The sequence below is a fragment of the Brassica oleracea genome, chromosome C4 (assembly GCF_000695525.1).
Source record: "Brassica oleracea var. oleracea cultivar TO1000 chromosome C4, BOL, whole genome shotgun sequence".
NCBI lineage: Eukaryota > Viridiplantae > Streptophyta > Magnoliopsida > Brassicales > Brassicaceae > Brassica > Brassica oleracea.
In genome coordinates, this window is record NC_027751.1 from 3820095 (window position 1) to 3844965 (window position 24871).

Here is a 24871-nt window from a genome sequence, read left to right on the forward strand (position 1 = left end):
AAAAAAAAAAAAACGTAGCGCAAATGTTAATTGAAAACTTGAAATACGTGATGAAGCTACTTAACTAATTGGCACGCGTATATGTAGCGTTGGACCAGTTTTAGATATATTAAATCAAAGAAAGCATCGAACAAACACGAGTTTCGTTTTTCAACGTCTGAGTATACGAGACGAAGAAAACATAGACTTATAAATAGTATTGCTATTTATAGCTCCACTTAGATTTAGACACGATATGTAACAAAACAAAATACATAGATGTGCACAAAAACAAAACAAGGATGATAGTCCGTTGAATGCGGTGCCTACCAAGTACCAACATATTCAATATTATGATCATTATTTGAATTTTTATTGTTACAATAGTAGTATGAAACATCGTACTCATGCAGTCATGCATCCAAACAAAATGTGACAGGCTGGGATTTGCTATCTGTGACTGTGAGCCTTTCTCTTATAGACGAAGACGATTCAAACACTTGTATAAGAAGTGACCTTGATGATAACATATTATTGTTATGTATTTAACTTCTATAAATTTACCACTAAGGACCTAAGGTCTTATATAGTGACATGAGACAGATTACCTGAAAGTTTTTTTTCGATTTTTTTTTTTTTTTTCATATTTCCACTTCAAATATAAAAAGAAAATATATCGATTTTTTTTATAGAATTGTGATTAGAATATGAGAAACTACCCTGCCTCATCTGGACACCAAAGCGGGTACTGGGCCTTCGGGCTCAGGGAAAAACCTCCCGGGTGAAGCTGGCCTGCTGCCTGACCGGGCCCAGGGATTGACCCACGAAGCGGGGAACCCTGGATTACAAAAAAAAAAAAAAATTTATATTTTTGCTTCTAAACATCATACGACGCAAAACACTACGAGGATTTTTAACTTTGGTACATTTAGTAGATGTACTAAAGCTAACTGGTCATAGATTAGTTGTTTCTGTGTGAATTCAGAAACTTGAATGTTTTCTAGCTACATGTCAATGATGTCATCATACACACAGAGAAATGACTGCACTAACTAAAGAGTTATAATGGACACATTACTTTACGATAAGTCTCAGTCTCACTCAAAACTACAATGATTTCATTCTGTCAAACGACACACACGCACAGAAATATTATTACATATATGACTGTATATCATTCAGACATCCACCTCTACCGACGAAGTAATAGATTACAAAAAAGGAAACGAGATATCTTAAAGGAGCCCTATAGCCTTTTGCTTTATTCGCTTGCTTTATGTCTTTCTTGTTTCTGTAAACTCACATGTTATACTTTAGAGTAGAGTGAGGTGTTGGTCCATTTACAATTTGATGTGATCAAATCAAGAACATAGCAAAACACTATCTCAAGAGAGGTTCACATGTTTTTTTAAATAACTTATATTTGATTAATCGTGTAAAACAAAATGTTCACATGTTGCTTCTATTGACTTGCCTCCATCGTCTGCTTTGTCCCATTTGATGTACTCTTTGCCCATGCCTCTTGGATGCCTCTTTATCTTTCTTTTTATTTTTTAAAAAAAAACTGTATTACAATATATATATATATAATATAACGTACTCTTGTTTCATTCATGTAACAATTATTTGCAGCAAATATAATAATTCAGTGGAATAATGTCAAATGCCACCTATCTTTGTTCCTTATTCCCCATGTGAACATATAAGCTTGATATCAGGTTATATTATATTGTACATATCACATAGGTAAGGATATTTACTCACGATGATCTTGAAATCACAAATACAACTATAATCTAGTCAGAACCGGTCCTGAAAATTTGGAGGCTCTAAACCATTTAATAAATATTTAAAAAAATTAGGAGTCTATTTACATATAAAAAATTTCAAAAAATTTGGAGATCTAAAGCGAATGTTTTATTAGGTTTTGTCCAGGACCGGTTCTGAATCTACTTTGAAATGAGATAAAACAAAACATATGTGAATATTTTATTTGTACAAACATTTTCCCAAAGAAACTTGAACTAAACTAACGTGTATAAATTGTTCATGGAGTATAAAACAAATGAGGTTTTTTTTTCATAGTGGAATGAAGCATTTATGAATTCACTTATTATTTCATATTAATGTTAGCAAACCCTAGCTTCAGTGGATATATGAAAAAGTTAAAACAATGATATGCAAAAGTACAATTTTATAGCTGGTGCACTGAAAAAGAAACAACTTTTCTTACCATTAAATCTTAGTGAGAGTTGGCATCATTTTAAATTTTGAAAATAATAAAAAAGCTAGATTCGCCTAACTATTACTGTACTATACTGAAAAGTCTTTAAAAAGAATCTTTTACTTAGAAAAATAAAATGTTTTGACTCTTCAAAAACCAAAAAAAGAGAGTCATTATCTTCTTCATCACTCTCACACACACACACTCTCTCTCTTCTCTTCAACCAAACATGGTTTCCCCTGTCTCACTCTCCCTCATCCTCTCCTTCTCCTTCCTCTTCCTTTCACATTCACAATCTTCGCCATCAGAGCTCGACATTCTCCTCGACATCAAATCCTCTCTCGACCCACAGAAACGCTTCCTCACTTCATGGACTCCAGACTCCGACCCTTGCTCCCCCGGCTCCTTCGACGGTGTCGCCTGCGACGGAAACCGCCGCGTAGCTAACATATCTCTCCAAGGAATGGGTCTAACCGGAACCATCCCTCCTTCCATCGGTCTCCTCACTAGCTTAACCGGTTTATACCTTCACTTCAACTCCTTAACCGGTCAGATTCCTAAAGATATCTCAAATCTACCTTTCCTCGCCGATTTATACCTCAACGTCAACAATCTCTCCGGCGAAATCCCTCCTCAAATCGGAGACTTAGACAATCTTCAAGGTCAGTCTTGTTTATGCATGCGTTCTTGAATTAGTCTTAACTCATTTATACTTCATTTATTACAGTAACAAGATCTTAAGTGTGTCCGGTTTGGTTTTCCTTCCTCTGTTTTTTTTAAATGTATATTCCAGAGTTTTGACACATGTTAAAAAAATATCTTAAATTTTGATCATAACTGTATTGTTTTTTAATGAACTATTTTTATAATTTTTAATCAATCAAAATCTAATAAATATATTTTTTTTTATAGTTTACAATTTACTATTATTACATAATAAAAATTGTATTAAAATGCATATTTTCATATATTTTTTTTTTAAAAGGAAGGAATATAACAGTAGATAAAAAGAGCTAGTCTTGTAACTGGTTTAGGTTCTATATTGTTTTTTTGCAGTTCTTCAGTTATGTTACAACAAGTTAAGTGGGAGTATACCAACACAGTTAGGTTCTCTCAACAAGATCACTGTCTTGGCTTTACAGTATAACCAACTCTCCGGTGCTATACCGGCAAGTTTAGGCGATATCCGTACGTTAACGAGGCTTGATTTGAGCTTCAACGATCTCTTTGGTCCTGTTCCGGTTAAACTCGCCGGTGCTCCTCTGCTTGAAGTTTTAGACATTCGCAACAACTCCTTCTCCGGCTTTGTTCCCTCTGGTAAAAAATACTTAGATAACCGAACCAAACCAACGGCATAACCGGATCGAACCGGATCTAATTTCCTGCTTTCTTTTGGGTGTTTTCAGGTTTGAAGAGGCTAAACAATGGGTTCCACTATGCAAACAACCACGGTTTATGCGGAGATGGTTTCACAGATTTGAAACCTTGTACCGGTTCTAACGAACCGAACCTAAACCGTCCCGACCCAACAAACCCGAATACTTTCAGAACAACTAATGATGTTAAACCAGAATCTGCGGACTTACAAAGAAGCAACTGCAGCAACAAAAATGGCGGGTGTTCATCAAAAGCCGCAAAGTCCTCATCTTTAGGAACCGTCATGGGACTAATAGGATCAATACTCGCAGTTGCAATCTTCGGCGGCTCAATGTTCACTTGGTACAGACGTAGGAAACAGAGGATTGGAAGCAGTCTTGATGGTATGGACAGCAGGGTAAGCACTGAGTACAACTTCAAAGAACCTTCCAGAAGAAAAAGCTCTTCTCCGTTGATCAGCTTAGAGTACTCGAGGGGTTGGGATCCCTTAGGTAGAGGACAGAACAGTAACAACAACAGTGCATTGTCTCAAGAAGTCTTTGACAGCTTTATGTTTAATCTAGAGGAGATTGAGAGAGCTACTCAGAGCTTCTCTGAGGTTAATCTGTTGAGAAAGAGTAACGTCTCTTCGGTTTATAAAGGTACCCTTAGAGACGGCTCTGTTGCAGCCATCAAATGTATAGTGAAATCGAGCTGTAAGTCAGATGAATCGGAGTTTCTCAGAGGGTTGAAGATGCTGACGTTGCTGAAACATGAGAACTTAGTGAGGCTTAGAGGCTTTTGCTGCTCTAAAGGGAGAGGAGAGTGTTTCCTTATCTACGAGTTCGTCCCTAATGGTAATCTCTTGCAATATCTTGACGTCAAGGATGAGAGTGGTGATGTTCTTGAATGGACTACTCGAGTTACCATCATAAATGGAATCGCCAGAGGTTAGTTCTTTCTCAAACTAAACTTACTTCTTGTACATGAAGTCTGATAAGTTTTTTTTTCTTCTTCAGGCATTGTTTACTTGCATGGAGAGAATGGGAACAAGCCTGCAATAGTTCACCAGAATCTATCAGCAGAGAAGATCCTCATTGACCATTGGTATAATCCTTCTCTTGCGGACTCTGGTCTCCAGAAGCTTTTCACGGATGATATCGTCTTTTCGAAGCTCAAAGCAAGTGCTGCGATGGGATACTTAGCTCCTGAGTACATAACTACAGGAAGGTTCACTGACAAGAGCGACGTCTACGCCTTTGGTATGATTCTGTTGCAGATACTCAGTGGCAAAAGCAAAATCAGCCATTTGATGATCTTACAAGCTGTAGAGTCTGGAAGACTGAACGAAGATTTCATCGATCCAAATCTTAGAAAGAAGTTCCCGGAGACAGAAGCTGCTCAGCTCGCTAGACTTGGTCTTCTCTGCACTCATGAATCCTCAAACCAGAGACCATCCATGGAAGATGTTGTGAAAGAACTTAATAAACTCTCATGATGTAACAATCTTTATCTCCTTTGTAACTGTAGCTGAAGTACTTAGGATGTAAAAAAACAAGTGTGATTGTTTTCAGACCAACCAACATGTGAATGAATATGTTGTGACATTGTCTTCATCTATTTACTCTGTTTTGTTCTTCATTTGATTCACAAGGGTTTGCGGAATAGGTTTACATCATGGTTGCACAATCGTTTTATCTACAAAGAAACTCATGGACTCTTCCATCAAGCTCAATCCAGCTACATCCAGGAATCTTTTCTATCTTTTTTTCTTTCATCATCGTTCTAACTCTGCGAACATCCTTCCACATTCCATTACTAGCATACATGTTGGAGAGAAGCACATATGAGCTAGGATTATAGCCACCCTGCAAAATAAGGTGTTTCGCGACGAGCTCTCCCGTTTCAAACTCCTTATGGTGACTACACGCGGTTAGAAACGTTCTCCATATGACATCGTTTGGCTCAATCGGCATTCCCTCTATTAAGTTTTTGGCTAGCTTTATACTTCCTGATCTCGCTAGTATGTCCACCATACATCCATAGTGTTGCAGTTTTGGTTCTATCTTGTGTTTTCTCCTCATGAGCTCAAAGCAGAGAAGGCCTTCCTTCACCAAACCAGAGTGGCTGCAGGCGTTTAAGACCCCAACGAAAGTGATATGGTCAGGTTTTATGGAGCGTCTTTCGATCTGCAGAAGCATGTCGAATGCGGATTCGCCGAGACCGTGAACAGCTAGCCCACCAATCATGGCATTCCAATGATCGATACTTTTGCTTTTGATTCTCTCGAAGACCCTCATGGCGTGCTGTATGCTTCCGCATTTCGAGTACATATCGATAAGAGCAACTCCGAGTTTTCCACTTAAAGGAAACTGTTTCTCCACAATGTACAAATGCATATCAATGGCTTTAGATAATCTACCAAGCTGAGCAATTGCAGAGAGAACTATCACTAAACTCGTTTCATCTGGTGTTAAGTGACTCTCCTTTTCCATGTGGTTAAATACTTCAAGAGCTTCCATGTGATACCTGTTTTGAACGTAACCACTCATCATAGAGTTATACGCCACAACATCTCTATGTGGCATTTGGTCAAACAGAGTCTTAGCCACATGAACCAAACCCAACTTCCCATACCCATCGATCATAATAGCCCAAGTGACCACATCCCTTCTCGGCATCAAATCGAATAAACCTTTAGCATCCTCGATCCTCCCGTGTTTTACATATCCACCGATCATTGAGTTCCACGAAATCAAGTCCTTCTCCGGCATTTCATCAAACAGCTTCTCCGCCACGTCAACTCCATCTGCTCTCTGAGCATACCCGCCTATCATAGAGTTCCACGTTATCAAATTCCTCTTCTCCCTCGGCATCAAATCAAACAACTCACCCGCGGATTCAACAAATCCACATTTAACATACCCATCAATCATCGAGTTATAAGAAACAGAGTCTCTCTGCGGCATTCTATCGAACACCTGGCGCGCAAACCCTAAAAAGCCACACTTTATGTACAACCCGATCAAGCAGTTTTGCAGAAACAAATCCGACCAAGTTCTAGACTTTATCAACAACCCATGAATCTGCATCCCTTCCTTTACATACCCTAACCTCGAACACGCTTTCAAAGCGAGAGAGATCGAGAACTTGTCCACGGGAACGCCGGTCTCGAGCATCAAACAGAGCAAGAACAGAGCTTTTATCGGATCGACTCCGTGAGAGTGAGATTTGATCACCGCGTTCCACAAAAACGGATCTTTCACCTCTCCGGAAGAAGATACATGATGCTCGTGGAAGACACAACGCGCGAATTCAGCGAGAAACGGGCGTCGAGAGGAGGCGGAGGCGAAGGCGAGGACGATCCTCGTCGTGAGATCGGGGTTTTTGATGAGTCCCGTCGTGATCAATCGAGCGTGGAGTTTGTTTAAGTCGTGTGATGTTTTGCAGGTTCCGAGGAGGTGGATGGTGGGTGAAATCGAACTCCATGGATGATGATGAGAGTGCGCGAAGCCGAGCATTTCCGTTGGGGATAAAACAGGATTGGGTTTATGTTCCTTCAACGGTTATGTATGAGTCTATGTGGAAAATAAGTTAAACGGCGCCGTGTAGTGTTGGCTCTCAGATTGTGGCCCTGAGAGTTAGAAAGCATTCAAAGCCCACCATGACAACTGTCTACTAATCAGTTCTTTACAAGTCTTGAGTAGCGTGGCCATTCTTGACCAGACCAGTACTTGAGGTGTTTTTGATAACTATATACCTCTCCTTCATGTCTTTGAACACTTCAAAACATTGAGCCTTAGCCCCATTTTTCCCATGCATTTGGATCAGCGCATTCCCCAGTACTGCTAGGGTTTTAGATTTTCGTGTAACCATTTTCGTTCCGTAAAGAATGTTTTATTAGACGTTTTGATACTTTAAAAGTATTTTAACTTTATTGAAAGTTAGTTAACCTATAATATTTTACTATTTATGATTGTTAACTTATTTTCAATTTATAGTATTAATGATGTTATCTTCTAAAAAATAAGTTTTGTATTTTTTATGTATTCGTGTAAAACATCTTATATTATGGAACGGATGGAGTAATAGTTAAAGGTTTAATTTTTTTTTAAAATATATATTTTAATAAAAAATTAATAAAAAGTCCAAAATATTTTATGTGAACATATATTTTTAATTTTATCATAATTTTTTAATAAATTTACTTACAGCACTTTTTAAAAATAGTTAGTAAATTTTTTAATAAATATTAGATTTAAGAGTTTTTTTTTTGACCAAATGTCAATAAAATTATTGAACCGGCCCTAACCTGTTTGGGGTGGCTATTTGATGCATCCTCAGGTACCATATATGTCTCCGTCTAGTATGAAACGGAACGAGCTTTGATCCATATTCCCACGTTTAATTTGCATATAGATTGACAAGTTTTGTGCGCAGTACATTCTGCCGCAGCCCAAAGTGTCAAATAGTTAAACTAATACCATTGTTTTCTTACCATGGTATGGGAATATATGATAGCATGAACATTTTAAGCATGCAAGTGGTGGACTTAAGGTCCCTAATGTCTTTATTGCACTCCGTTTCTTAATTTCCTTAAGGAGAAATAGGGACAGCAAAACAGAAAGAATAGAATTAGACTAACATTCGCGTTCAACTTCAAAGCATATTCCTCTACAAGAATTAGATACATCTTAAAATATAGGTCCATTAAAAACTATGTCCGGATGTTAAGATGGTGATAAGCATTGACTTCCTCGCAAGTCATAGTCAGGATGGAGTGCTACGATATATCTTGCGTTTATCCCCTTTATCAAATTGGTTATTTATAAATATAGCATATATTTTAGTGCAAAGTTGCAATTAAAAAAATCGCGCTTGATTAGTATAAAACGAAAGCGCTTATTTGTCGTTTACTCAATAATAAATCTAATTAGAATCATGCCAAATTCCAAATTTATTAGTTTTAGGGTACTTGATTAGATATTGGTTGTATCTTGCTATATCAGGAGCCATACATGCCTGTCTCAACCAAAATAGTATACTATGAGCAACTAGTATCCAATTTAAGTGACTATACGGTAATTCAAATTATGGCTACACGACATATTGACAAGTACACTTATTCGAGAGTTAATTTATCATATATAATTAATAAGTGAAGTGAATATATGGTTAAGACCCCAAATATATATACACATATATATATATATATATACATAGCTTAAAATTTAAGTTCTTTTTTGCTAAAATTTGGCTAAAATTTTAAATTTTGAAAGATTTCATAGGTTTAGTTGGTTTATCCATACAATTCAATCAACACAGTGCAAGATTAAGAAAGAAAGTATATATATAGTTATTATATGGTACGTGTATAATAAACCAAACTAAGCGGCGATGAAAATACGTCTATATATGTTTGATGTTATGTAAGTTACATTTGGTTGGCACTTGGCACAATGAAAGCGAGTGCCAAAGAAAAAAACAAATATGAATCGTCATTATGTTGAAATACAAGGCTTGACTCAAAGATTAAAAACGAACAAAATAAAGAAAAAAAATCAAAGATTGAGGCTGACCATCTCATGTAACAAGTCCAGAATGTCGCGATCAAATCTTCTAATCTACGTACGTATATCTTTTACACTCGACCCTTATGACGAAAACGAAACAAGTACCTAAATAAAAGCAATCAACTAAAAGTTTGACAAACATAGCTAGTTGATAAAGAATGTAATAATTTCATGTTTACAATAATTCTTATATTTCTGCGTATATAATCGCTTGTGTAATTTATATGTGAGATTATACTAGCCTAATTAGGAAAACTAACAACAACTGATTTTAGATATTATATATACTTTTTGGACACATAAATGAAAGTATAATAGCTATCGCCCATGGATTTTACTTACATATACAGATGATGGTTTAGAAAAACCATTAGAAGTATCTATCTCAAGTAAAACAAAAAAAAAGTTTTATTTTTATTAGGTGGATATTTCAAGTGATGAGAATTCTATACAGAATAGCTTAAAGGCCGACGCAAATTGAAGAGATATTCATCCAGGGTAAAAACTTTTACCCTAAACGTAGACATACCAAGTTCGAAATCCCAACATTTATAATGGAAAAATTTAGCACTAGACTTTTGTTTCTGACTCAAAAAAATTATAAATTTCGACTAAGAATTTCTTGCATTCAAAAAAAGAATCATCTTCATGATTTCTTCTTAATATTAATAAATTCTTTTTTTTTCTTTTTTTTCTGACGAAAAAAAAAACAATTTATTAATATTAAGAAGAAATAATGAAGATGATAAATAAAAAGTAATAAATGGCAGCCATGGCACCAATTGACACGTTGTTAACTCAGCGTAAGGAAATGTCAACGCTCCGTCTGTCTATTTATATGATAACCAAACGTCTTACTCATTCTCAAACTCATACAAACTCCATTCACTCTCAACATGAAGCTTGTTTGGTCGCCCGAAACCGCCTCTGACGCCTACATCGACACCGTTAGATCAGTATGTGATTTAGCTTAAAAACCATATATGATATTGTCACATATATTTAAGTTACAAAAAAAAAATATATATATATTGTCACATATGGGTATATTTATTTATCCTACGTAAATAATTTGCATCTATATATGTGTGTATAGTGCAGCAACAGGATCCCTATGGGTGGCTTGGGTAAAGCACAATATTATCTCTGATCGCTTGTTTTGGGATGCTGATTTTTCTGCTTTGGGTTCTTGGATTTGGAGAAGGTTGATGGACCTGAGACCTCTTGCTCGCCCTTTTCTATCATGTTTCATACAGTCGGGAGAAACGGCGTTGTTTTGGCACGACAACTGGACCGGGTTGGGTCCCTTGATCGAGATAACCGGAGCAAACGGTCCGCAAGTTTCAGGTATAGCTTTGTCAAGTGTGGTGTCTCAGGCTATTTTCGAAGGGGAGTGGACCGTGACGAGAGGCCGTCACAGAGTCATTCAGTTGCTGCGTGCGTGCCTGCCTGCTCAACCTCCTACACTTATACATGGTTCAGACGATTACTTTTTATGGAGAACTTCTGCTGATACTGTACCTAGCCAATTCTCAGCTTCTAGAACGTGGAAGGCGTTGCATCCTTCACCAGCAACGGTGCCGTGGTATAGCTCAATTTGGTTCAAATCTGGAATTCCAAAGCACGCTTTCCATGCTTGGGTCTCGGTCCGAGGTAGGCTACCAACACGAGATAGACTTCTAAATTGGGGAATGAGTGTTCCCTCCACATGTCTGCTCTGCGGTTTAGCTGATGAATCAAGAGACCACATATATTTCTCTTGTTCTTATTCTAGGTCAGTATGGGATTCTTTCTTTACTCAAACAAGTTTTAATCAGCCATATACTTTCAGTGAGGTCATCAGGTGGGTTCATCACTCTACCCCGCCTGGAAAAATAAGAACAATTTGCAAATTGGTTACGCAAGCCGTTTTCTATGCTATATGGAATGAGAGGAACAAAAGATTGCATACTTCAGTGGCAAGGCACCCTCAGCTTATTATAAGAGAGATTCAAATCATTCTAAAAGCCAAATTGTATGGTATGGATCAGAATGTAGGGAACACCAAGAGGATCAGTTCAGTTCGACCAAACCCAGGGGACAGATATCTTCACTTATGGTTCCAGATCTTTCCATCATGACCTGCTTCCTTCAAATCGTCATCTAAAATTATTTTCTTGTTGCACATGTGTGTATCTGTTGCTGCCTATTAAGCCTCCTTCTACTATGTATTTTCTGAAACAATATCCCTTCCGGGAAGTAAGAAAGATGAATAAAAGTTTTAGTAAAAAAAAAAAGAAAAAAAAAAAAAGAACTACAAAGAATCAGGAGTGGCGGAGTTCTTATCAGCTACGGCGGCTGGATGGAACGCGAGGCTAATCGTTGAGACATGGTCACGCGGGGATCCAATCGCGACAAGCGTGGGACTAGCGGTTGCTGCAGCTCACACGTCAGGGAGACACGTGTGCATAGTACCAGACGAACAGTCGAAACATGAGTACGTATTAGCCATGAGAGGAGCGGTTGCTACGGAAGCTACGGAGGTCGTGGTGGTCAGAGAATCTACAGAGAACACTATGGAGGAGTTTCCCGGCGTGGACTTCTTGGTGGTGGACTCAAAGCGACGAGAGTTCTTAAGAACGCTGAGGTCTGCGAAATTAAGCAACAAGGGCGCCGTTTTAGTGTGTAAAAACGCCGCGCAGAGAGCGGCATCTGGGTTCAAATGGCAAGATGTGTTGAATGGAGGAACACGTGTAGCGAGATCCGTGTTTTTGCCTGTTGGGAATGGGTTAGATATCGCACACGTGGGAGCTATCGGTGGTCACCAACGTGGTGAATCAAGAAAGCATCCTAGCCGTTGGATAAGACACGTGGATCATCTATCGGGAGAGGAGCATTTGTTCAGACGATAGAATTGAAATTTACTCTTTTTTTTCTTTTTTTTTTATCAAACACTCTTTCTACTCTTTATGATGTGTAATTATGTAAATAAACATCCAAACAACAAAATTAATTTCTCATAATCAACATGTCTACACGATGTAAAATTATTGATACTACAACTTCTTCATACACGATGTAACATTTCTCATGATTTTACTCAATGTTGATGCGGACAACTTTCTTATCTCCACGTGCAGAACGGCTTGAACCGGTCTGAAACTGGTCTGGTCGGCGACGAGTTTGGTCGAGAGATGGAAGAAGCCATCCTCCAAAACTATGATCAGAGTCTGAAACATTGAAACTAAGATTCTGAATCTGAGACCAAAGATAGCTTTTGAAATAAAAAGTTGTACTAACCAGTGGATTCATCATGATTAGCAAGAGATGAGTTGCCTTTCCATGCCTCTTCAAAGCCACTTAGTTCCTCTAATGAAAAGAAAAAACAAAGAAGTCTTTTAGATTCTTACTTATATTATGATGTGCAGATAGTGCAGACTAACCTTCATCAAGGTTGTGAAGAGTCTGTGTTGATTCTACACCACCACTCGACTTAAGCTTCCTAGTAACCGAATGTCCCTGAATAAACACCAAACCAACAGAGTAAAAGACATGCAAATTAATAATCAATTAAAGCGAAAAAACATCAAACATCAACATTACCTTATCATTGATTCCTCTGGAGATCCTATGAGTAGCTTCACCCGTAGTCTTATCAGCCTCTCTGCTTTCCTCAACCACCACCTAGAAACAGAAATCCAATTAGTACTGAGTTTCCATAAATGGAAAGGATGTAAAAAAAAGAGAGAGACAAACATACTCCATCACTGCCTGCTCTTCTGGTTCTACTAGATGTATAGTAAGCACCATCTATCCCACCATATGTAACCTTAGAGGTGTGATGTCTGAATGTTTTAGCTCGAGACTCAGCACCTTTACTCCTTTGATTCACATTCTGAATCCTCCTCTCAGCTATAACAACCAACCAAGTAAAAATCAGACAAATACATAAGCTGTTATTGGATAGAAATTAGAGTCAGTAAACAAAGCTTTAAGTACCATCAGAATCATCTTCGGGGTGTTCAACAGATGGCTGATTCTCTGAACCAGTATGTTGTTCTTCATCACTTCCAATATCTTTCCCTTCATCTTCTTCATCAGATGGTAACTCTTCAATTGTTAACCCTCTCCCACCATTATTGTTGTTATTACTAAAGGAAGCAGCACCTGAACTAAAGGTGTTTGGTTCGAGCAAATCCTCAAACGGCCTAGTGAAGAAGGGATCATCAAAAGGATCTCTTCCTCCAAACAAGCTACCTCTAAATGCTCCAAAATTTCCAAATCTACCACCAAATGGATCACCCATCTTCACAAATCTGCAATCTTCTTTTTCAAAAATTTAGTAACAAAGTTAGGCACATGACATGGCCTTAAGAGAAGTTCATTATCAAAGTTAGATCTCTAAGGACAACAGACGTTGGAAGAGATGTTTGAAGAACAAGACCTAAGAGATTAGAGTACCTGAGAGAGAATCCAAGAAGAGACCAGAAACTCCACAGACAATTCCCTGATTCAAAAAGACAACAGCAACTCTGTTTATTTATACGTAGGGCCACAATTTTCAAAATGGAATACCAGCATGACACGTGTCATTTACACCAAGCTAGAAGCTTCTTCAACATTCTTCATCATTTTTAATTTGATTTTTTTAACCACAAAGGGATTGACAGCCTCAACAAAAGGGATTGACTATTATGAAAAATCAGTAAAGATTGTTATGAAAAGTGAGAAGGGCTCTACATTTATAACTAGAGATCATATGCTATCTAACTCATAAAAGAAGAAGAGCATCATCTGTTCGTATGACTTTGGCAAGTCTCAGAGTTCTTCAATGGTGTGGGAATAAACGGTAGAAGCATCTCTTTTACATAATAGTTACAGTCTTGCAGGTTCTTTCCTTCAGAAATCTTGCGAATCAAAGTCAGGTTTTGACGGGTACTCGAGTCCCTGAAGTTCAGGCATTCGTCTTAAATCTTCTTCTGAGTATGCAGGAATCAACCAATACTTCTTATCCATACCAAACACCTAAAAAAACATAAAACTCCCAAATAAGAAAGTAAATTGATAAAGTCTATAAAACAAGTTTATCAAAAAATGTGCACTCACTTGTTCAAAGTTCTTCTTTCTACCGAGGTCATATGGCCATTTCGGACTTGTTTTCTTCTCATATGCCTGTTCTCAAAAGTCAATACACGAAATAAAGCTTTTTAACCATGTGATGCACCAAGCTAGAGGATTGAAAAGTAAAGAAACATACCTCTATAGTTGTGGTATTGGCAGCTACAAGCGAGATGTGCATGATTAAGAAACCCATAACGCTTAAAGCAAATGCAAGGTTCAAAACTGTGGTAATGAAGATGAAAGATGGATGTGAATATGTGATATATGTAGCAGAGAAAATGGATCAAAGATAATTAAAAATTTGGGGATTGGAAACGTTACCAAATGCAAGAAAAGTAGTAGCAAGTGTGCTTGGTGTTCCAGGTATCTCTTCCTCGCTAAAGAAGGCTATGAAGTGCGGCATCAGAAGTAAAGTCACAAGCGTTGTTTCCAAAAAGGTGTAGAACTGCATTTGGAACACAACAAAGAGGAAATAGATTCAATCACAGATGCATCCTAAGCTCAAAAGGAAAACCACTTTGGCACAATTCAACTTCAAGATCTAGGGCCAAGACTTACCAAGAAGAGAAGAAAGTACTTGTAGTTACGCGCTCCAACGCAGTTAACAACCCAAACACAATGGTGGTCCATCTTCAACACACACCTACCACCTGAGTTTAAACACACAATCACCTTCCTGAGTTGAAGTAAAGGAGCATAAAACAGAAAGTGTGACCAGAGAGAGAGCTTACAAACAGAGCAATGATGACAGCGAGGAGGCTTATGCTGATTACATTTCCTACAGAACCGAGTTCGCTGGTTCGAAGCATCAGGCTGTAACCCGCCAAACTCCAAACTATTCAACGGATCACACTCTCCCTCCTGCTCCTCTTCGTCCGAAGCTGGCCTCCAATTAGGAGGCACAACACCAGGATCAGTAAACACAACAGAGAAGTAACTCCACAAAAGCATCCCCAACTGCATCCATACATTATTATCAGTTTCTTCAGCAAAAGTACGAAGCTTTCGAGAAAACGGTGAAAAGGGTATACCAAGAAATGAAAAAGGAGTATAACAACGAGAGCTGCGAGAGAATCGAGCCCTCCAACGGATAACGCGGGGCCGTAATTGGTCCAAACGACGGCGTAATAGGTCACGCCAACGATGCCTAAGACCAGGAGGATCATGATGGATCCGAGTCCGCGAAGTGCTGTGCAGAATTTGAAGACGTTCCACGCCATTGTTGTGCCGGATCTATGCATAGTCAACAACCAATCACGATCGATGGGGAGAAAAAAAATCTAATCTTTTTCGATTTTTTTTTGGATCGGTTTTGAAACAGAGCAGAGAATAAAGGTCGAGACTTTTCTTGGGAAAATTGAATCCAACGAGGAAACGAATGTTGGGTTTATCGATTGTTAGTGAGAAATTGAAGATGCAGAACTCATCGAGGAAGACGAAGCCACCAACCTGAGCTAACCCATATAGCATCAACGATTAGTTACATATAATAACTAAACTATGTTAACGGTTTGGTAAACAACAAGCCCGTCTAGCTCAGTTGGTAGAGCGCAAGGCTCTTAACCTTGTGGTCGTGGGTTCGAGCCCCACGGTGGGCGATTATTTTTTAACTTTTTCATTTTTTTATTAATTAATATTCAAAATTGTAGTAATATATAAACTAGAAACATTTTTTTTTAATGTGTCATCGACAATTAAGAACATCTTACAAAACGGAAATGGCCAATAAAAGAAATTGATATTTTCAATTCATATACAAATTTTTAACCCCCAACATAAAGAGTTTAAAGAAAGCCTCTTGTTTGGCAGCTCTTTATAGCTCCAGTGAATATTTCGTCGGCTCCATACTTAAACTCGAACCCTGCACTCCTCAGCTTCTTCGACGACAGGCTCATCCTTTTCTCTACTCTATAACTCTTCAAACTTTACGTATCCACAAACAAAAATATAATTATAAATTCTCAAAAAAAAAAGGCTTAAAATAAGAAGACATAGAAAGAATAATATACTTACTCAACTGAAGGTAGCTGAAACTGAGGAAATTTCGTGGACAACAACTCAAAGACCTCATCGATCTTCATCTCCACCGACGAACATATGTATCTACCTTTTGCTACTGGTCTTTCTAGTAGAAATATCATTGCTCTTGCAACGTCATCAATATGCACCATGTTGTAAGTATCGAACAAATACTTCTCCTTGTAATTCCCTTCAATAATTAATTAATTTACTATAGTGAACAATGATTATTACTCAAAGGATATATAATATATATGCTTAAACGTAGTTAACCACAAAGAAATACTTCATCCAAGTAAATTAATTAGGATTTTTTCCATATAAAAACAAACATAATTAGGATTTTTTCCATGTAAAGTATCTTTGTGGTTAAGAAAAGTTGCATGTTAATCGATTCATAACCAAAGATTGCCACCCATGACTGAAATTACTATGTGAATATTTGAACCTTGATATGATGAAATTTTAACCATTTGATAGATTCTATAATTTGGTTGAAATTTTAATTAAGACACAAATATAAATATAAGGACTAATATAACAATATTTTCATATAAACTATACCTAGATATATATAACATGTATGTAACCAAAGTTTGTAATATTTATCGAACCTTTTCTTAAAAAGATACAAAATATCTAGCGACTCTATTAATTTTTTTTGTTAGCTTCAAACTAATTATGGAGAGAACAAATTTATGGAGAGATATAATAAAAAAATGAAAAATTAGGTGATATAACCAAACAAAAACTCATAATTCATTATATAACCAAAATCTCACGTCTTTTCTCTTCTTATCTCTCTCTATTTTCTTTATATGAAACTAATTTTGTACTTTTTTTTGGTTATATCAGAAATAAGCCCATACAAAATTAGATATAAGAGTCTACGTACCAAAGATCATGGCGAGAGAGATGAAGACTGAGGAAGGCAACGCCGGAGATATAAAAGGTCCGACGACGAGAGGAAGCACGACCGTCGCAACCTCCAATCCATTATTACCGCCGAACTCAAGCGCCGCCTTCTCGGCCGCCATTTTTGACACAACGTAAGAGCTACTCACTCTCTTCTCCTCCTGATTCCTAAACACGTCCACGTCGCTCCAAACGCTCTCATCCACCTCTCCTTCGTTTCCTCCAGCACCGCTTCCGACGCCGTAAAAAACGGTGACGGCGCTTGAGGTGTAGAAAAAGCGTTTCACGGTTTTAGCATCTACACACGACTTTAGTATTCCCATGAGACCTTGCACGGTGCGTTTCGTAACTATCTCCTCGGTCTCGTTGCTGTTCGGGTCCATGGGATGTGCCACGTGGAACACGGCCTTGCATCCTTCGATGGCCGGTTTAAAGCTCTCCGGTTCGTTGAGATCGGCGGTGAATATTTTAAGCCTCTCCGATGCTAATGGGAGTTCGGTTAGGTAGCTTATATCTTTCTTATTCCCTTCTGTAATAAGCGTAGGCACAAAATTATTAAATTATCATCATTAATATCATTTGGTTATTAATAATTGAGCATATAATAAATGGTTGACTTTTTATATAGAAGATGCATGGAACATGAGATAGCTATATGGAGCTTCAAGATCCTACAATCTGACAGATAATTCCAACCAAGTACAATAAATTTCTCACATCCATATAAAATATATTATAATTGTCGATCCAAAAATCAACTTTAAATGTGTTTTATCTACTGATCTACAGATATAAACTATACCATATCTCTTTGTGTACTTGCAGATCAAATCAGCACTTTTTTTTGGGTCAAATCAGCACTAAAATTAACAGTTTTACTTGCATTTGATAAATTGATGATTGATGTGTATAAGAGAAATTAGTGAAGCTAATAAAAACCTGGGTTGGTTCGAACAGTGGCATGAACGGAGTAGCCACGTTGTAAGAGACGCATGATGAGCCAAGAAGCAACGAAACCAGTCCCTCCCGTTACACAAACCAAACCCGTACCGTCCAAGAAAGATGACGCCATCTCACCTCCTCCGTTGTTGTCATCTTCTTCTTCTCTTCCCATGTTCTCTATCTCTAGCTCTCTCTCTCTCTCTCTCTCTCTCTCTCTTGTGGATTGTGGTGTGTGGGAACCTCTCAAGGGTTCTTAAATAACGGAACCTACGTCATTTACTCTCTCACACCTATCCGCGTGACATGTTCCCCGTTTTGCCCTCTTCTCTCTTTATTACAAATGTGTTTTAATGTATTTTATATATCCGTTACATCAATGCTACATTTTACAGATCATATACACTATTCTATTTAACAATTCACATTCTATGTCCGTTTATTACAGACATTGTTATTGGATTCCGTTATTTTTCATTCTTCCATCCTCTATGTACAAATGATCTATTTTTTACTACTATATATGCCATAGTTTTTGGCATCTAGCGGTGGAATGTATGAACTGTTATATAATATGCATGTTCTATGCATAGGTTAAGGGATATTATTTAGATTGTTATTATATATAATCAAAAAGAAAGGAAAAAAAAACGCGTGAATGAGATGGAATGGAAAAGAAAGTGTAGGCGTGGCACATGATACTGCAACTATCTTATTTGTGTGTCTCCACAAGCTACCGTCTTTCTCGGACCGTTGCTTTGTTGGTGTTGCGAACTATCTTCCTTTTTCTATTTATAATTTTACTTTTTGGATCAGTCATTCTAAATTTGTAATTATATTACTAGTTATGGAGATTACTCGGCTTCACTTCATCCCATATAATATTATTGTTCAATCAAATTACTAGTTAAGGACATTCATCCTATATATATATTGATTTTGCATAACTAATTAACTAAGAGTTCAACTTCCAACTACAACAAAAAGACAAAAAGTGACAAATGAAAAAAGAAAAACAACAAAAACTCTAATCAATCAAGTGATTTGATAGTTTTCGTTTTTTTCTCCCGTGTTTATGAATAAAAAGAATAGAAGCATAGGAGAAGACTTTGAGTTTTGTTGTAACCGTAAAAGACTTATCCCAAACAGTATATGGACTTTTATATTTGGCCTATTAATTAATCGGAAACAGTAATTGAATGATCTAGTCTTACAGAATCTGGATCCAGACGGTATTATATGCAGTGGTATTACGTTTTTATTCTGCGAGAACATTATCAAAGCTTACTAATTCCCGTCCCTATGTATTTCACCGTCTAAACATATTTTTTTTGTTGCCTAACAACCATTACACTTCAAAATTTTGATATTGTTTTTATCTTTTATAAAAAATTTGGTTTATAAAAGTTATGTTTTCTTCCTTTAACCCAAGACCAACCCTGAACTTAGATATCAGCATGAGAAAGATGTTCCAGTTTTGGATGGAAAATTTCACATTTTCTTCTCCTTTTCTTTGCTGAAACTTACAAGCATGATTAATTTCTCTAGGTGTAACTTTATTCCTGTGGCCGTAGGGAACGATGATCCCTACGTTCTCAAGGATAGATCGTAGATGGCTATATACTAAAGGTAATTCAATTTAAATCGATTACAGCTATAGAGATGTAGAGATATAGTGATTGCGCGTGACCCATGACGAAAAACTAGTTTTTTTCTTTCACATCAGGCTTCTATGGTCTGGTCCACTTTTTCTCCCTTAAATGCAATTTATAACAAAACAATACTAGAGGAATATGTCTATGACTATTGATTAATGGCTTTCATTACACACAAAATTATAAATATTGTTTGTTTTGATCTCATTACATTGATTAACTTGTTATTGATACATTGTTGTTTTTCAGTTATAGTTCTGAATATCTAAATTGATATTTATTGTGAAAGAAGAACCAACATCATATGCCTATTGGAAAATGATGAAGTTTTTTTAAAATAAAATCAACCAATTTAGTTTGGAAAAGATAGTCACGGAAATAATTTTTATTTTATAATGGTTAAACAAACTGAAATTTTTAATTTTACATTATTCATAACATGATTTTGAAGTGTATATATGTTTTTGTTCATATGTACGATATGCATTGCCATTGTCTATCAAACCAAATTTTAGTAGACAGTAAACCCACACTTCTGAATATGCGAATTAAAAACGTGTGATATAATTAAGGCTTGCTTTAATCACACTGCACATAGACTATTCGTATCCTGTCACCCTCTTTAGCTACACTTCACATAAACTAATCATATGAAGAGAAACTAATGATGCTAATAAAAGTTAAAGAAACCGAGTAATTTGTCTTGCGTCGAGAAAGCTTATATAGTGTATTGCATAACGAAGCCGCATGTAAAATCAGAAAAAAAAAAAAAAAAATGAAACGAGTATCACGTTTTGAAAGTGTGAGCATCTGAAAGCAAAACCTCTGTAAGGCCATATGCAAGGAGATCAGTATGTACAAGTCATGCATTTTCTTGATATCAGACGTATTCGATATAAAATCCTCAGATAGTACAGTCAGGGGCGGTCCTGCAAATCTTGGGGCCATAAACAAAAAAAAATTTGGGGGCCTATTTATAACTTTATATTAGTGAAGAAACTCGACTGAAAACAGAAAAAACAAAAAGGAAAGTAATAAAGAATCTTGAGATAGAGAAAAAGAAAGAAAAATAAAGCATTTATGAAATATAATAAATTATTTTTTATTTTTTATATTTACCATGGGTTCCATTTTGGTTATGATATTACTGGAGTTTCTTTTCGTTTGTTTCGTAGCGAAACCTTTTTCTTACTTAGCATAAAACTTAGACCATCCGCAACGGCGGTCCAAGAAGAATCCCTAGGAGGTAATCATATGATTAATGAAATATAATAATAATATTTTGGCTAACATAACAACGGATCAGTCCGTAAATAAGGATATGAAGGACTTGATCCTTAGTGCACGTGTCGGAGGAGGACAGGCTCGGTGAGCTATTGTGTTTGGTTTTACGGAAAAAAAATTCATTCGCGACCGAAGGCGAGAAAAAAAATCAGAGCTCCAGACGAAAAGGCGATTTCGATCCGTCGTATATCGTGTTCTTCAGTGATCTTCAAAGGTAAATCGTATTCTTCTGTGGTAGATTTAAGGATTAGATTAGGTTCCTTGTTGTTCTCGTCTCCCTCTATGCTTCCGGGTTTTCAATTGCTTTGGGGATCTTTTGGTTTGTAGTTAGGGTTTCAGTACGTTATCGGTTTCAATTGATTTAGGGATCTTCTTATTTGTTCTTACGGTTTGGAAACACCATTTTGTTTTCAATCGATTTCAACGTCGATTTGTTTTCTTTTACTCGGGTTTATATGTGTTTGCTTTATACAAAACGTATCTGTATGGTTTGGTGTTGCTTATCTTGTTTTCTGTTTAGCTCGAAAACTCATTACTCGATCCCTCTGTTAGCTTTATGTGTAGCTAGTAAACTGTTAGTTGGTTATCTTGTTTTCTGATTCGTAAACTGTTTAGTCATGCTTCTTGCTCTGTGTTCTTTAGTCTCTTTTGTTGCTCTGTGTTCTTAATGTTTAGTCTTTCTTCTTCGCTTACATAATATCTGGTTTTTTTTCCAGGTCAACGAACCATGGGACAAGACTATAGCTACACTCAGCCTTCTTCATCAGAGGAGTTTGACATGACCTCTTTACTTCAAGCAGAAGCTGATCTCTACGCGGATGAAGCTGAGAGTAGCTACACTATTGCGGAGGCGGTTCACTACCCACCGCAACCTGAGGCTTATGAAGGATTCCCAAGGACATGCTATTGCGGTTGTGAGCCTATTGTTGAAACGTCGTACACTCCTAAAGATCCAGGGAGAAGGTACTTCACGTGCGTCAACGTTGACGATGGAGACTGCCACATCTGGAAATGGTGGGATGTGGCGATTATGGAAGAGATGCGTGACATGCAGACACAACTTAGGCTGCTCAAGGATCAATTCTTTGAGAGTGACCAGAAGGTGGCTAAGCTAGAGAAGATCGTGAGTGTGTTATGTAAGAAGAAATCAGTGGTTAAATATGGGTTTGCAAACGGAGTTTGTCTACTGGTCATGGTTATAGAGGTCATGGTAATGGGCTGGTAAGTTTCAATCCTTGTTTAGATAATTTCTTTGAAAAAAATAAAACTTTTAACTGTTTAATCTTATGTGTTTCAAGGAAGAGCGTCGGAGGATAAACCACAGTGTCTGAACTCGAGAATGGCTTGGCAGGTACGATACTTTCACTGCTTTTAGTTTCAGTAATAAAAACATATAGGTTAGATAATTTCTCTTAATAAAAAATAACATTTGTCGTCATGCTGAAGGAAGTGTTTAATGCTAGTATTGCTTCCTAACTCTTTAGATTTGATAGAATCTTACTTGTTAGCTTTAAGTGTAGCTAGTAGAGAACTTATTAGTCTGATTTGATTGGTGGTAAATGATGGTTTGCTTTCTATCTGCCTACTACTCCGAAAGTAAATGTTTGCTACTCCAAACCAATAAGCAAAGGAGACATGCTTATATAGAACGAAACCGTGAAACAGGACACGACCGCTTATGGAATGACTACTTCAGCGAAGATTCGGCATTCTCGCCACATTTATTTAGACGCCGTTTCCGCATGAATAAGGAGTTATTCTTGCGTATTGTCCATGGCCTATCAGAGTACATTCCATTCTTTCAGCAAAGAAGAGATGCAACGGGGAGGTTTGGTCTTTCTCCACTACAAAAATGTACGGCATCAATTCGTATGCTTGCTTATGGTTTTGCGGCTGATACGGTTGACGAATATCTCCGACTTGGTGAGACCACTGCACTTTCGTGTTTACATAATTTCACTGACGGAATAATACAGTTATTCGGAGATGAGTATCTACGACGACCCACACCGGAGGATCTTCAACGACTCCTCGATATTGGAGAGAAATGAGGGTTTCCTGGGATGGTCGGGAGCATTGACTGTATGCATTGAGAGTGGAAAAATTGCCCGACCGCTTGGAAAGCACAGTACGCACGTGGATTAGTCTGTAGCTTCACAAGATCTTTGGATACGACACGCTTTTTTTGGTCCTCCAGGTACCTTAAATGATATCAATGTCTTCGATCGGTCTCCTATGTTTGATGACATTTTACAAGGTCGAGCTCCCAGGGTAAGGTACGTGGTCAACAGACACATGTATAAGTTGGCATACTACCTCACAGACGGTATATATCCAAAATGGTCAACATTTATACAATTTATCACACTCCCTCAATGTCCTAAACAAGAGTTATTTGCTAAAGTTCAAGAAGCAACCCGAAAAGATGTGGAGCAGGCTTTTGGAGTATTGCAAGCTCGATTTGCGATTGTGAGAAACCCGGTTCTTACATTGGACAAAGAAAAGATAGGGAAGATTATGAGAGCATGTATCATACTACACAATATGATAGTAGAAAATGAACGAGGCGGATACATGCGGTACGATATATCTAAATTTGAAGAAGGAGACGTCAGCAGAAGTTCACAGGTGGAAACCGAGAGGCCTACAAATCTGAATAATCTCTTTCGCGTTCGGAATGATCTTCGTGATAGGCATATGCATGAACAATTGAAAAATGATTTAATCGAAAATTTTGGAACAAATTTGGTGATGAAGATTAATAATTAGTGTATCTTTATATTTAATCATTGTATCTTTATTTTTAATCATGCAATTAATAAAATTTAAATTTAAATTAAAAAAAAATTAAAAAAAAATATTATTTTTTTTATTCCTAAGAACTCTATCTTCGGAAACACCACTGGACACACAGTTTTAATCGGAATTCTTAACTATTCAAAACAAAAATATAACTAAAATATTTCTAAGGATTCTAAGAGCATCCACAATAAAGGCACCCATTGTGGAACCCTTAGGAATTTAAAAATAAATTTTTTTTTTGTTAAATAGTTAAGGATCCGAACCAAATAAGTGTTTACAATGGTGAGTCCTAATAAGAAGTCCTTAGAATAAATTTTTTTTTTTTAAAAAAAAGTGAATTACCAAATGTTTCAATAATATAGCATGAATAAATTTAAAATCACAATAATTAAAAATAAAGATACAACAATTATTAATATTCATCACCAAATTTGTTCCAAACATTTTGAATTAAGTCATATTTCAATTGGGCATGCATATTCCTATCACGAAGATCATTCCGATTGGGAAACATATTATTCAGATTTGTAGGTCTCTCAGTTTCCACCTGTGAAGTTCTAATGCTGTCTCCTTCTTCAAATTCAGATATATCGATACGAGTGTATCCGTCCTGTTCATTTTCGACTATCATATTGTGTAGGATGATACATGCTCTCATAATCTTTCCTATCTTTTCCTTATCCAAAGTTTTTACCGGGTTTCTCACAATCGCAAATCGAGCTTGCAATACTCCAAAAGCCCGCTCTACATCTTTTCGGGTAGTTTCTTGAAATTTAGCAAATAACTGTTCCTGAGGACTTTGAGGGAGGGTGATAGATTGGATAAATGTTGACCATTTTGGATATATACCGTCTGTGAGGTAGTACGCCAACTTATACATGTGTCCGTTGACCATGTACTTTACCCTCGGAGCTTTACCTTGTAAAATGTCATCAAAAACAGGAGAGCGATCGAGGACATTAATATCGTTTAAGGTACCTGGAGGACCGAAGAAAGCGTGCCATATCCAAAGATCGTGTGAAGCT

The 24871-nt window shown here is 37.1% G+C and overlaps 7 protein-coding genes and 1 non-coding gene across 10 annotated transcripts; 4 read left to right on the forward strand and 4 right to left on the reverse strand.

Moving 5' to 3' along the window:
• Positions 1-2340: 2340 nt before the first annotated feature.
• LOC106342133 (LRR receptor-like serine/threonine-protein kinase GSO1) lies at positions 2341-5175 on the forward strand. The gene is made up of 4 exons (XM_013780975.1): positions 2341-2865; positions 3260-3520; positions 3610-4509; positions 4579-5175. Exons 1-4 carry the CDS (start codon positions 2433-2435, stop codon positions 5055-5057), a joined length of 2073 nt encoding a protein of 690 aa, XP_013636429.1. The 5' UTR covers positions 2341-2432; the 3' UTR covers positions 5058-5175.
• LOC106342134 (pentatricopeptide repeat-containing protein At2g45350, chloroplastic) lies at positions 5153-7134 on the reverse strand. Its single transcript, XM_013780977.1, has one exon. It carries the CDS (start codon positions 7078-7080, stop codon positions 5254-5256), a length of 1827 nt encoding a protein of 608 aa, XP_013636431.1. The 5' UTR covers positions 7081-7134; the 3' UTR covers positions 5153-5253.
• Positions 7135-10028: 2894 nt separating this feature from the next.
• Positions 10029-12044, forward strand: LOC106337874. Its single transcript, XM_013776979.1, has 3 exons — positions 10029-10088; positions 10389-10785; positions 11401-12044. The coding sequence occupies exons 1-3, from the start codon at positions 10029-10031 to the stop codon at positions 12021-12023; spliced, it is 1080 nt and encodes a 359-aa protein (XP_013632433.1). The 3' UTR covers positions 12024-12044.
• Positions 12045-12100: 56 nt separating this feature from the next.
• LOC106343066 lies at positions 12101-13941 on the reverse strand. 3 transcript variants are annotated; one of them, XM_013782192.1, is made up of 8 exons: positions 13852-13941; positions 13573-13618; positions 13111-13427; positions 12872-13023; positions 12715-12795; positions 12555-12630; positions 12412-12480; positions 12101-12341 (listed from the first exon to the last, which is right to left on the reverse strand). In XM_013782192.1, the coding sequence occupies exons 1-8, from the start codon at positions 13868-13870 to the stop codon at positions 12208-12210; spliced, it is 894 nt and encodes a 297-aa protein (XP_013637646.1). In that variant the 5' UTR covers positions 13871-13941; the 3' UTR covers positions 12101-12207. The 3 variants fall into 3 exon arrangements, with proteins under 3 accessions (XP_013637646.1, XP_013637648.1, XP_013637647.1); XM_013782194.1 differs by having other exon boundaries at positions 13111-13434; positions 13852-13898; XM_013782193.1 differs by lacking the exon at positions 13852-13941 and having other exon boundaries at positions 13111-13434; positions 13573-13687.
• LOC106343065 (probable protein S-acyltransferase 14) lies at positions 13790-15675 on the reverse strand. The gene is made up of 7 exons (XM_013782191.1): positions 15264-15675; positions 14964-15189; positions 14791-14882; positions 14554-14677; positions 14369-14454; positions 14218-14283; positions 13790-14136 (listed from the first exon to the last, which is right to left on the reverse strand). The coding sequence occupies exons 1-7, from the start codon at positions 15471-15473 to the stop codon at positions 14011-14013; spliced, it is 930 nt and encodes a 309-aa protein (XP_013637645.1). The 5' UTR covers positions 15474-15675; the 3' UTR covers positions 13790-14010.
• An 82-nt stretch (positions 15676-15757) lies between these two features.
• TRNAK-CUU lies at positions 15758-15830 on the forward strand. The gene has a single exon. It is a non-coding gene; the product is annotated as a tRNA-Lys (tRNA).
• Positions 15831-15892: 62 nt separating this feature from the next.
• LOC106339728 (vestitone reductase) lies at positions 15893-18317 on the reverse strand. Its single transcript, XM_013778588.1, has 4 exons — positions 18106-18317; positions 17147-17695; positions 16246-16441; positions 15893-16155 (listed from the first exon to the last, which is right to left on the reverse strand). Exons 1-4 carry the CDS (start codon positions 18278-18280, stop codon positions 16017-16019), a joined length of 1059 nt encoding a protein of 352 aa, XP_013634042.1. The 5' UTR covers positions 18281-18317; the 3' UTR covers positions 15893-16016.
• A 3454-nt stretch (positions 18318-21771) lies between these two features.
• LOC106337875 (uncharacterized protein At1g43920, Chloroplastic-like) lies at positions 21772-22361 on the forward strand. Its single transcript, XM_013776980.1, has 2 exons — positions 21772-22265; positions 22343-22361. The coding sequence occupies exons 1-2, from the start codon at positions 21772-21774 to the stop codon at positions 22359-22361; spliced, it is 513 nt and encodes a 170-aa protein (XP_013632434.1).
• Positions 22362-24871: the final 2510 nt, after the last annotated feature.

Bases quoted from the DNA above. Each gene is read 5' to 3' on its own strand.
- LOC106337875 (XM_013776980.1), top strand. From the start codon at position 21,772: ATGGGACAAGACTATAGCTACACTCAGCCTTCTTCATCAGAGGAGTTT.
- LOC106342133 (XM_013780975.1), top strand. From the start codon at position 2,433: ATGGTTTCCCCTGTCTCACTCTCCCTCATCCTCTCCTTCTCCTTCCTC. The intron at 3,521-3,609 runs GTAAAAAATACT...GGGTGTTTTCAG, and splicing joins CTCCGGCTTTGTTCCCTCTG to GTTTGAAGAGGCTAAACAAT. The intron at 4,510-4,578 runs GTTAGTTCTTTC...TTTCTTCTTCAG, and splicing joins CATAAATGGAATCGCCAGAG to GCATTGTTTACTTGCATGGA.
- LOC106339728 (XM_013778588.1), bottom strand. From the start codon at position 18,280: ATGGGAAGAGAAGAAGAAGATGACAACAACGGAGGAGGTGAGATGGCG. The intron at 16,442-17,146 runs GTACGTAGACTC...TAATTATTGAAG, and splicing joins CTCTCTCGCCATGATCTTTG to GGAATTACAAGGAGAAGTAT. The intron at 16,156-16,245 runs GTAAGTATATTA...GGATACGTAAAG, and splicing joins TTTCAGCTACCTTCAGTTGA to TTTGAAGAGTTATAGAGTAG.
- LOC106337874 (XM_013776979.1), top strand. From the start codon at position 10,029: ATGAAGCTTGTTTGGTCGCCCGAAACCGCCTCTGACGCCTACATCGAC. The intron at 10,089-10,388 runs GTATGTGATTTA...TGTTTCATACAG, and splicing joins ACATCGACACCGTTAGATCA to TCGGGAGAAACGGCGTTGTT. The intron at 10,786-11,400 runs GTAGGCTACCAA...AGTTTTAGTAAA, and splicing joins TGCTTGGGTCTCGGTCCGAG to AAAAAAAAGAAAAAAAAAAA.
- LOC106343065 (XM_013782191.1), bottom strand. From the start codon at position 15,473: ATGCATAGATCCGGCACAACAATGGCGTGGAACGTCTTCAAATTCTGC. The intron at 14,883-14,963 runs GTAAGCTCTCTC...GTTTAAACTCAG, and splicing joins CTGTCATCATTGCTCTGTTT to GTGGTAGGTGTGTGTTGAAG. The intron at 14,455-14,553 runs GTAACGTTTCCA...TCATTACCACAG, and splicing joins TACTACTTTTCTTGCATTTG to TTTTGAACCTTGCATTTGCT.
- LOC106343066 (XM_013782192.1), bottom strand. The intron at 13,024-13,110 runs GTACTTAAAGCT...TGGTTGTTATAG, and splicing joins CCCCGAAGATGATTCTGATG to CTGAGAGGAGGATTCAGAAT. The intron at 12,631-12,714 runs GTAATGTTGATG...GTGTTTATTCAG, and splicing joins CCAGAGGAATCAATGATAAG to GGACATTCGGTTACTAGGAA.
- LOC106342134 (XM_013780977.1), bottom strand. From the start codon at position 7,080: ATGCTCGGCTTCGCGCACTCTCATCATCATCCATGGAGTTCGATTTCA.